The sequence below is a fragment of the Calidris pugnax genome, unplaced genomic scaffold (genome assembly GCF_001431845.1).
Source record: "Calidris pugnax isolate Ruff unplaced genomic scaffold, ASM143184v1 scaffold232, whole genome shotgun sequence".
In the NCBI taxonomy this organism is placed as follows: Eukaryota; Metazoa; Chordata; class Aves; order Charadriiformes; family Scolopacidae; genus Calidris; species Calidris pugnax.
Genome location: NW_015090956.1, coordinates 189,420 through 200,707, shown reverse-complemented (window position 1 = coordinate 200,707; position 11,288 = coordinate 189,420). Strand labels below are relative to the sequence as shown.

Here is an 11,288-nt window from a genome sequence, read left to right as displayed (position 1 = left end):
AAAAAAAAAAAAAAAGAGAAGTCACTGATTGCTAATTCACTCCCCCCCACATCCCTGCAACACTCCCCATTTCTGCCTCTCCTCCACATCTTTGCTGCTGCAAGAGGACTTTTGTCCCATCTCTCTGTTTCCCCAGCTCTGTGATGATGGGTCAAAGCCATCCCCAGAAAATCTGCTGCTCCTGCCTGCTTTAGTCCCCCCAAAAATATATTCCAGGGGAGGTTCAGATTGGATATTAGGAAAAATGTTTACACGGAAAGGGTTATTAAGCCTTGGAATGGGCTGCCCAGGGAAGTGGTTGAGGCACCATCCCTGGAGGTATTTAAAAGCCAGGTTGACATAGTGCTTAGTGACATGGTTTAGTGATGGGTTTTTATCAGTTAAGTGATGGTTGGACTAGATGATCTTAAAGTCCCTTCCAACCCAGACAGTTCTATGATTCTGTGAAACAGCTGCCCAGAGATGGGGTTGAATCCCAGCAGTTATAACCACACATGCATTACTTACAAGCACATTTGTTTCCTATAACCAGGGAGAAGCAGCAGCTGCCCTCTCCCCACATTCAACTCATTATTTGGGGAGACAGGGGAGCAGTGCAGGTGGGCAGCCCACCCCTTCCCCCTTCCTCCCCCCCATTTTCTCCCCACACTGGTACCTGAACACGGTGCGTGGCTGGGTCGTACATGCCTCTGCGCATCGCTATTAGCTTGGCATGTTCATCTACCACATCCTCTCGTTCCTCAGCAAACGCCAGAATGATGCCAAAACGTGGCAGGTAGAGCAGGGCTGGAATTCGATAGCTCCAGGTACCATTCTGGAACAATGTCTCTTGCTTCAAGACAGGAAAGGAAGCCATCGTGCTAGGGAGAAGGAGGCAAAACACATTGCATTTTGACCCATCCTTACCCCAGCAAAACACGACGGGGCAGATTCCACTGCTTTCTGCAACCCCTGCTCAGTGGGGACCGTCCTGCGTTGAAACATAATTTCTGCTACTTTCAGCTTTGTCTTTTTCTTGTGCTTTTCCAAAGGGAACCCACGTGCTGCATGCGAGCTGGCAACGCCGACCAGGCTTACCCCAGGAACAGCCTGGTCGGTCTTACTGGAGTGACGTAAGGTAAGTACACTAAATACAATTAAAGAAAAAGCTGTCCGTGGTTTGTTTCTTTCCTTTTAATTAAATTCACAGGCTGGGATTTTTAGGGGTTTGCTTTGCAATTCAGAAGATTGTTGATAATCAAACATGATAGTATTTTCCCTCAGAAGACCTCTCTTTGTTGATGGCGTTTCAAAAACCCAGCACAGAACTTCAGCTTTGCCAAATATGACTTAAAAATCTGACAGAAGTGACACACTGAGGCAATCTCTGACCCCAGCTGTGCCCCTCTGTGAGGATGGTAAGCACTGAGCATGAAAAGAGAAAAAGAACATCCCTCCCCCCTTAAGATTAAAGAACAGTCTGAATGATGTCCCACTGCATCGGGTGGGACTTCTGGCAAGGCAAAAATCTTGTCACCTGTACAGTGACATAAAAGCCACGTTGGGAAAACATGAGGGGGCTTTTAGGGAAGCTGCCTCTATGTAACTGGTCTGTGCTATGTCCCCACAGAGCCTCTCTTCCTCTCCTCAGACCTCTCTCTCCCCTTGCACCAAACCTCTCCCATGAATTCCTGGCCTGAATATCCTCTGCTCAGCAGTGAGGAGCGCGGGGTGGGGAAGTAAAAAAATAAATTAAAAATAAAAATCAAGCCTTAGATCTCTGACGCATTGAGTGGGTAGGAATGGCAGGGAGAAGATGACAATACACTATGAGTAAGAAATTCAAATGCCTCCTACCTCAGCTGAGGCAAGACTTGCAGCGCTCTTTGTTGAGGATTCTCCTATTTACCTAAATCTTGGAAAGCTCTAGAGTGGCTATTGGCCACGTGTCAGTTCCTTATGTTTTTGAAGACTGTCTTGATAATTCAGGACCAGATGGAGGCAAACTGAAGACTGCTTATGCAGCTGCAGAGTGGAAGAGCCTACCTGGAGAATTCCATTCTTCCATATCACAAGAGAAAAGATTATATTAGCCAGCATAAGTAAAACAGACTTGATTAACTGATTTATTTTATTTTGTTTTCCCTCAGTGCTGATTAGCGAGTGAGGACAGCACAGATAAGCTAAGTTCATCCTCCTCAGACACTACCATCACATTATGTTCTCTACAGATCCATAGCTAGGCAGCGAGCATTCAAATATCCCTTGCTTTCACCTTCCAGATGCTATAAATATCAGTGAGATTTTTGAGCTCACAGCACTGACCAAAAAGGCCCGAAGGGCACTATTTTAGCTAAAGTGAGCTGTACAGACCCCAGTGAGCCACAGCCCCATTGCCACTCAGATGGAAAGCCACTGGAGATACAAATCTACCTCCAAAGGGTAGCTGCCAGCTCCTTGCAGTCCCTGGCAATAAGGCAGTGAGAAAAGGTAGCAGAACTGCTACTGTACAGAAACGTTACCAGGCTTTGATCACAGCTATCCAAGCAACAACATGAGGAAAATAGGAAGACCTTCCTAGAAGAAATAACTGTGCTGTTCACTACTTACCAGCATGGATCTGGCTATTTATACAGACCACAGCCGTGGCTGTGTTCTCATAGCTCCCGAAACAGAAGAACACTAGAGTGCTTCCAGACTATTTAAAGGGAGATTATTTAAAGGGAGATTAGTCAGCCTGCCTGGTGCAGCACAGGTTCCCTAGCATTCCTGCTCGTGATGCCATTCTGATATTGCAGTCCTGCTCTAGGGCAGGGCAAGAAGGCAGCCAAAACCAAAACAAACAAACAAGAAAAAGAAAAGAAAAGGAAAGGGAGCGAGAGATCTGGGCTGCCCCACGAAGCTCCTGATGTGATGCCAAGAGGCCAGTGCCAGGGGAGGCTGTGCTGCAGCCTACTGTGCCTCCTGTACGTGCCTGTCCCCTGCAGACATCTCTGCCCATGCTCTTGGTCCCTTTATGAGATGCTTGGTGTGGGTGTCACAGCAGTATTCTTTTCCTCTTATTGCCACATGGGGATCGAGGGAAGGTGGGATGTTAAAAGGCTGGGAATAGCTGCCATAGAAACGAGACTGAGGCTCCTGGACACAGCACCCGCAACTATAATCGAGGAAAATACCAGAACCGAGTGACTCTTCCATCTATTCAGAGACTAAACAAGGGATATCTGTGAGTGTGTGTACACAAATACACACATTTGTATATATACTCCCTACACACAGTGTGGGTATTACATCTGTTTGCATATATACACACATACACACCATGTATCCATCTGCAGAGAAACTCTTCCATCCTTTTTTTAAACACACTTAAAGTCAGTATTCAGTTTCTTCTACCTTGTCCCTCATGGATGCTCAAGCAGAGATTGAGCCACAACAGTTTTAGTTTCACACAGCACTGAGAATGCAGAATCTTTAAATAAGCTTAAAGATCTTCTCATATATATATATTTTATTTTTTTTTAAAATCCAGTGCTGCTTTAGTTACCTCTTCTTATATATATATATATATATATATATATATAAATCCAGTGCTGCTTTAGTTACTTCTCCAGCCAATTGAAAGGAATTCATTTTTCTCTTGATCTCTACCCCTTTTCAAAGGCAAAACCACCAACTACATACTCCTGAAGGGAACTAAAATGAGTAAATCATCAACAGGACAGTCACACAAAGAGTACTCAAAAGCTCATACTCTAGCACTGCAGGAATTCAAATCATACACCCCAAGTCTCTCTGAGATTAAATTGCCAAGGGATGCACGTGCCCACAATGCTACTTTGCTCCTAAACCCCCCTGAAACAGCACTGGCTGGACTGCAGGGAAGAAGGAGGTGGCAGCATTGCAGCCAGCATGATCTAAGGACATTGGAAAGACAAACTTCATAGACCATGGCAGTAACTTCTGAAAGACCAAGAGCTACAACTGGGAAAAAGACAAACTTCTGGGAAGACAAAGGTCTGAAATACAAGCCAAAGATGGGAGAGCTGTACACAAACCGACAACAGCTGCTCAGGCTTGTATCAATTCAGTCACCTCGGAGAGAAAAGTCAGCTGTAGCTTTGTGAGGTGAAGGGGAGAAAGGGGAAGTGGAGCTGATGTGGTAATTTTTTCCTAGGAGAAAAAGTGGCAGCTGGTCACCTCCTTCCAGATGACAGAGATGCTAGTGAGCAGAAGGGAATTTATCATGTAGCCATTAAGCCAGTATTCCCTTCTGCATTTTGAATTTATTTACTGGAGTTGTAAATATATTTCCCAGGCCTATCCTTGCAAAGTGTCCTGTTCAGACTGACATTTACCTGCAATTCCTCTCCGAGGCACCAGGGAAGCTGCTGCACTGAGATCCAGTACCTCCCCTCCAGGCAGAGCTGGGCGGACAGGGAGAAAGACGGTCACGGTGGAAACACCTAAGAGGAGACAGGGGAGGGGGGTTAAACTGGAGGAAACCATTACTCACAGCTTGCGAGTCATACAGCTGTAATGATTTCCAAAACAGAGACTGTTTCCCACACACCAGAAGGGTCAAAAGAAGTAACAGTTGTCAACAAATGAATCTATGATGGACTGATGGCTGGAAGGAGCCCGAGTTGCGGTGAGGGATGGGTGCCTGTATGCACCAGGAGATGGTACTTGTTCCTTCCACTTTGGTCCTTCAAGGCAGCTCACATGGACTTGTCCATACAGCAGGACGAGCCCTTGCATGTTTGTTTGCTTTAACCCTCTCCAAGAACAGTGACTATAAAGGATAACATTTCCACTGGCCTCAGCTTCTGTAAAAACCTGTCCTTCGCATGTTCAGATCCCAGCTGAAATGACAGTATGTCTTCAAAAACAAACAAGCAGAACTGAGGTAATATGCTCAATCTCTGTCCCTCTGTCACTCCGTGCAGGTGACAGCTTGTTCTTGAAGGAATTCAGACAAATCCCCCAAAACGAAACCAACCCATCCAGGGAGGTTTTGCAGGGAAAACACAAAACAAAAAAACCTGCGAGTCAAGGACAAAACCCAACTAAAATTCTGCTTTTCAAGGCAAGCACAAGAATCCAGGTCCGCTTGTCTCTACTCAATGTCAGACTTGGACTTACAGTGTTTTCCAAACTTACAAAAATCAACCAAGCACTACGCTGAAATACATTTCTTGTTTCACTTAAGGAAAAGATGCCATTTCCATTCGGATATTGTATAGAGTGGGGCCAGGAACAAGAATCCAGGTCCGCTTGTCTCTACTCAATGTCAGACCTGGACTTACAGTGTTTTCCAAACTTACAAAAATCAACCAAGCACTACGCTGAAATACATTTCTTGTTTCACTTAAAGAAAAGATGCCATTTCCATTCAGATATTGTACAGAGTGGGGCCAGGAGTAGCCACATTCCAGTTGTACAAGACTAAGAAATAGGTGACTATTTGCTTCTAGAACACTGGCTACACAGTGTGCCCCGACATGCAAGCCTTTATTCCTATACAAACAGCACGACTCTGCCTCTATCTGCCAAAGCCCAGCATCAGAGCACTCCATCTCCAGCCTTCTTATGCCCCTAGACCAGATGCTGCACTAAATCTAGGCAATGGGATTTCTTGACAACCCAGACAGCACACGTTTATTTAGTCAAATAACGTGAGGTCAGAAAGGAGAGTTATCGGCGAGACCTGCCAAACAATAAACTTGAAACAAACTGAAATGTTCAGAATTCAAAACCAAAAAGGCGCCAAACTGGAATTACTTTCATCCAGCAGCCAATTGGATTACATTTTTTAACCACACTAGAAACAGAAAGTTTTTCTTGTGGTAAAAGCTTCATACCACACTTACAAGGGGATTTTCAGCCTCCCCACTACATGCTTTCCTGAACAATCAATCAAGTTCTGCTTTTAAAATGTTGTGGCTCGGCCAGGCAGTAGCTCCCGTGCCTTAAAGTATACAGGTTTTCTTAGCACTAGAGAGGAATTACACGAAACAGCAGTATTTTTCTTAGCATATGTTTGGTGGAGGAATACACAAACTGCACTCCTACCTGAACCCGCGAAATGTTTTATTTACCTTTTTAGTTCCTAGCAATATCCACTGTTATGAAAAAGGAGTTGTTTTTTAAAATTTAAAAAAAAAAAAAGAAAAGAAAACAAAGAAAAAGAAAGGAAAAGGAAATACCTCTTTCAGTCTGTGTCTCCGGGAAGTCACGTCAAAGGGAAAAAAAAAAAAAACAAAACAAGCAGCACTCCTACTGGATTAGATAAAAGGGAGGCTCACCGCACTCTAACCAACTAGTCTCCAACCTGCAAAATTATTTATATTGGCAGCAACGTCAATTGTCTTGTACTCCCAAGAAGAGCTAGCAGCTGGTATGTATACACAAGCTGACATTTAAATAGCAAACCTGTTTTGCATATAGGGGGAGGTTCCATGTGAGCTGGACAAGCACTGAGGAAAGAGCAAATTAACATAGTAATTAAACAGTGTATTTCAACCTGCATGGATTGACAGCCCCGTGGAACAGCTGTTGTTTCTAATGGATATAGATTTCAGCCTGCTGTCTTAATTCTTGGTCCTCTCATCCCCTCGTGCTGAGGAGAGGAACGTTCCTCTGGTCCCAGCACACAGACTCCCAGCACTTCCTCTTGGAGCGCTCCTGAGCCCAGGTTAGAAATTAGAAAATTGGCCAAAAGAACCCAGAAAATGGTTATAGCCAGCAAGTGACAGTGCTGTGACAGTCTGATACATTGCTCTGCTGGCTGCACCCACCTCTCCCAGCCATCAGTGTGCTTCTTCTGGATGAAGGAATGGGTTAACCCAGGCATCCCCTGGCAGGGATACAGGAATGACCCACTGGTGCAGGCACATGTGGCTCCCAGCAGCTGCTGTGGAAGTGTTACTGAGGCCAAACCATCCCAGCAGCTGCAGGCAATGAGCTCGTAGGGAGAGGATGAGCCCAGGGTCCCAGCTGAGGAAGAAGAGGACGGCACCATCATCCCTTCTCCCATCTGTGCCCTGGCTGGCTCAGAAGCAGCACCTGCAGCTGCTGGGAGTACCCAAGCTAATTATTTCACAACTACCTTGTGCTAATGGTCTAATGTGGCACTGCTGCTGGCAGAAATGACCTCTCCTATCCCCTTTCCTTGCTCTTTCTCCTGCTTTCCCCTCTTCTCTACAGGGTTTCCATCGCTGCCATTAATGCTTCTTGTCTTTGAAATGATCTGAAAAAATTAAAATAACAATCCTGCAACCAGATCTTGCTAGCAATGAAAAAGGAGGAAGAAAAGTCTCCTCATTGGATGGCAGCTGTGGTTGATTTCTGCAAGCCAAACAGGGAGTTGCAAAGCTGTGGATTTACAATCAACCAAGCGAATTAATGTAATGCTTCTGTATTACTATCTTTCCTCTCTCTTGAGCAACCCTGTATCGCTTCTTGTGCCAGCACTGATGCTCATCTTACCTTGGCAAGCCATCAGAGGATGTCAGTCTGGCAGAAAACTAATCCACAAGAAAAAAAAAAAAAAGGAAGGGAGAAAAAAAAGAGTTTTCTGCTAGGTCACGGTCCTGGACTGCGTCAGCAGAAGTCAGACAAGCAGCAGGATCTGCAGCAGGAGAGGGAGTAGGAGCACGAAGCTGTTGACAGGAGGAGCAGCCTCACCTCTCCAAGACTGGCAAGTGGCCATTAGATCCAATTAGCCGTAGTGTAAAACCACACCCCGTGTTTACCAAACCGTGCCTCACTGGGCAAGTGAAGTATGGCCTCAACCGAGACACACGGGAGAAGCCCCAGGGCATTTGTATCTCAGTGTTTCACCTGGAACCAAACAATAGTCAACGGGAGGAAAAGTCCCTCCAGAGACAATGACATTAATATCCACCAGATAACAACTTTTAGCAGTGACTCCTGGAGAAAATCCAGAATCAAGAAAACAGAAGCAATTAAGGAAGGGAGAAAGACACTGAAGAGGCTGCGAAGGTACGGTCTTGCCAGAAAGCCAGACATGAATGATTGCTTTGTGGCTTTCTTCACCTTTTTTCTGCTCCCTGGCTCACAGCGCCGTGACTGAGGTGGTGCTCTGAGTCACACAACTCACCCCTGCAGCCAGACAACCAACAAACGCTCGTCTGTTTAATAGAAATCACCTTGCCCAGCTGCAGCTTAAAACTGCTTGTCCCTCTCTTCTGAAGAGTGGGAAGTCCCAAATGTGGCTTCCTGTGGTGGCAACGGTTCCCTGCTCTACAGAGGCCGTGCATCTGGCCACCTCCTGTCACCCAGCTCCCCTTCCTCCCCGAGCGAGGTCCCCACCATCCTCTGCAGCCAAACAACAGGTTGTGCGCCGCAGCTATTTCACAAAACCATTCCTTGCTAACTATAAAAAAAAATGGATGCTTCGGTGTAGATGTGCTGGGTTTGATTTCCTCCCCCCTCCCCTTCCCTTTCCCTGTGGTGTAAATCAAAATCAGTGTCACCAGTGAAGTTTAAAACGGGTATAGGTCTGAGGAGAATCAAGTTCTTCGCTTCTATTGTTCCACACTTACTTCATTGCCCTTATATCTGATTGTTGTAATGAAAGCATTTTTAAAAAGGTTAAAAAATGCAAATGGGGTGTGTGGGTGCATTAATAAGAGGATATAAAAATAATGCAGGAGATAATATAACGACAGAATACCGAACAATGGAGCATTTGCATTTGGAGGGCCGCGTTCAATTTCGGGTGCCACCTCTTAGGAAAGATATAGCAATAGCTGCAAATGAAGGCTAAGAAAAAGACTTGAGAAGCTCATGCTCGTGAGCATCTGTGAAAAGAAATCAGTAGGAAAACAAGAGAGGTCACATTTAATGAGTGAGACCTAGTCCATTAAAAATTATCAATGTGTACTTTCCTTGAAAAACATTCAAACCTGAATCCACTGATTCTTTAAACTATTGGTGAGGGGTCTGGAGAACAAGTCTTGTGAGGAGAGGCTGAGGGAGCTGGGGGTGTTCAGCCTGGAGAAGAGGAGGCTGAGGGGAGACCTTCTCACTCTCTACAACTCCCTGAAAGGAGGGGGTAGCCAGGGGGGGTCGGTCTCTTCTCCCAAGTCACAGGTGATGGGACAAGAGGAAATGGCCTCAAGTTGCACCAGGGGAGGTTCAGATTGGAGATTAGGAAAAATTTTGACATGGAAAGGGTTATTAAGCCTTGGAATGGGCTGCCCAGGGAAGTGGTTGAGGCACCATCCCTGGAGGTATTTAAAAGACAAGTTGACATAGTGCTTAGAGACATGGTTTAGTGATGGGCTTTTATCGGGGTTAGGTTGATGGTTGGACTAGATGATCTTAAAGGCCCTTCCAACCTATTCTATTCTATTCTATTCTATTCTATTCGCAAGCCTGGCTCAGCTAATTCCATATTTTTGCTATGCTATACAGTGTAGCAGCTGTTGTCAAGCAATTGTGGTTAAAATCAAGAGGTCTTCTACAGAGTCAGGCCATGCGAGACAGCAATTACACCGTTTTGCAAATTTTCAGTTAAAACACTCAGGGCTGCTCTCCAGACATGTGGGAATATGGTATCATTTCTGCAGAACATAAATCCTGTAGACCTGGGGTCTGAATAGAAAGTCTATTCTGTCAGGGGGAAAGAAAAAAAAAACCCACCCCAAAACAAGAAAAAGCCAAAGTAATAATAATACTGAATGTAACATGCAAATTCTAAGGGCAGAGGTCTTTGGGAAATGGGGTTTGCAGGACAAGGAAACGTCTGCTGTTTTCTTTTAATTCCAATTCTAGTTAAGGAAATGAGCCTTTGTGCACGTTTGAAACCGGCACCTCATAATCCTCATCAGGTGTAAGAGCAACAGGTATGAGGAGCAGGTACTCTTTGGGTTCCTACCATTTCACACCCCATTGGCTCCAGTTAAGTTACTTTTGATTTCCATCAAGAGGAGTAAGCAAAGAATTGTATGCCAGTGTTTCTTTCCCAGTAAATAATAGCCTTTTACAACTTATTTCCTCTCCTTGTGGAAAGAACTGGCCAAAATCCAAAAAATACTCCTCAACCCAAAGGGCAACAGCATCACCCCACAGCAGACCTGTAAGCCTTCTGACACTCCACGGTGAGCTGTGGGTTTGTCACAGGGAAGCTTCCTTACTCTGAGACAGACAACATCCCATAAACAGCCTGCCTATGATACACATTATACCGTTTTTCCATGTACTTTGCCCATTTGGAACAGGAAAAAAAAAATCTATATACTTTATTTTTGTAACAAGAGGAATGGCACAATCTATGGGAGGAAAAGGAAGAGAGGTGGTGAGATTTACATGCAGAAATGGGGTAGAAAAGCAGGATTTATTTAGCCCTCAAAATAGCAACTCTGGGAAGGAGTCACTGGAGCTATTTAATGACTGGAAAATGCAATAAAACCGGAGTCCCTTTGCTGCCAGAGCTGGGACACTCAGATAAGCAAGGCTGAAGCACAGGGCTGGCCAGATTCACCCTGGAGGGACTCTTGCGACAGAGGGGAGCCCAAATTCCAGCACATCCCTCACTCCCGTGTCCTGCGAGCTCACAGAGCAGGAGGGCGCAGGTCTGACGGTGACCTTGATTAATCATTACAGGATTAATTGCTGACAGGTTTCTATGGCCAGGTCAGGCTCTCAGCTGATGTAAAGGGACCCTGACACTAGTGACCGTGAAGCTGCGATGTCTGACCGCAGACTAACCAAAGCTTTACTCAATGAACATTTGGCCTTCCACGGAGTAGGCTGGGCATCCAGCTGCACTTTAAAAGGAGCAGGGTAATGTTGTGACCAATTAAAATACTTTGAGATGAAGAAGGCACTTGACAAGTTCGGTGAACTTCAAAAAGAAAGAAAGAAAGAAAAAAGGAAAATCAAAGGAAAGACTATGATCAAATTCAGCAGATGCTTTTTGTAAGAGACGTTCAAAATACCAAGTGCATTACCCAAGGATGAGGGAGAACTTCTCTCCTAGGGATCTACAGGAATTACAGGCTTATTTGGCTTCCTTTGAAGCGCTGGGCCCTAAGCGGAAGAGGGACATGCAAATAATAGCAGGTGAGCCCAGTGGAGAGAAGAGCAAACGTAAGCACCACCTGAAATAAAAAATTGAAGTATTTCAAGGGAGAAATTTATAACAGGCGTTTGGATGAACGGATCCAAAAAGCCTTAAAATAAAACGAGGCTGTCTCAGCTATATCCACCCCGGTGCCCAGGTATGTGAACTCACAGGAAATTAAAAAACGGCAACCTAAAAATAGTCCTAAACATTT

General features: G+C 45.1%; 1 protein-coding gene across 2 annotated transcripts in view; it reads right to left on the bottom strand.

Annotated features, from left to right (window-relative positions):
* NEU2 (neuraminidase 2 (cytosolic sialidase)) overlaps positions 1-6,269 on the bottom strand; it is an 18,978-nt gene extending 12,709 nt beyond the window's left edge. Inside the window, exons 1-3 of one of the 2 annotated variants that reach the window (XM_014952180.1) lie at positions 6,189-6,269; positions 4,338-4,445; positions 656-860 (exon numbers count right to left, since the gene is read on the bottom strand). In XM_014952180.1, the coding sequence (XP_014807666.1) occupies positions 656-856 (201 nt within the window). In that variant the 5' untranslated portion in view covers positions 857-860; positions 4,338-4,445; positions 6,189-6,269. Of the gene's footprint in view, positions 1-655; positions 861-1,836; positions 1,954-4,337; positions 4,446-6,188 lie in introns of those variants that run through there. The other variant, XM_014952181.1, reaches the window with a different exon arrangement.
* Positions 6,270-11,288: the final 5,019 nt, after the last annotated feature.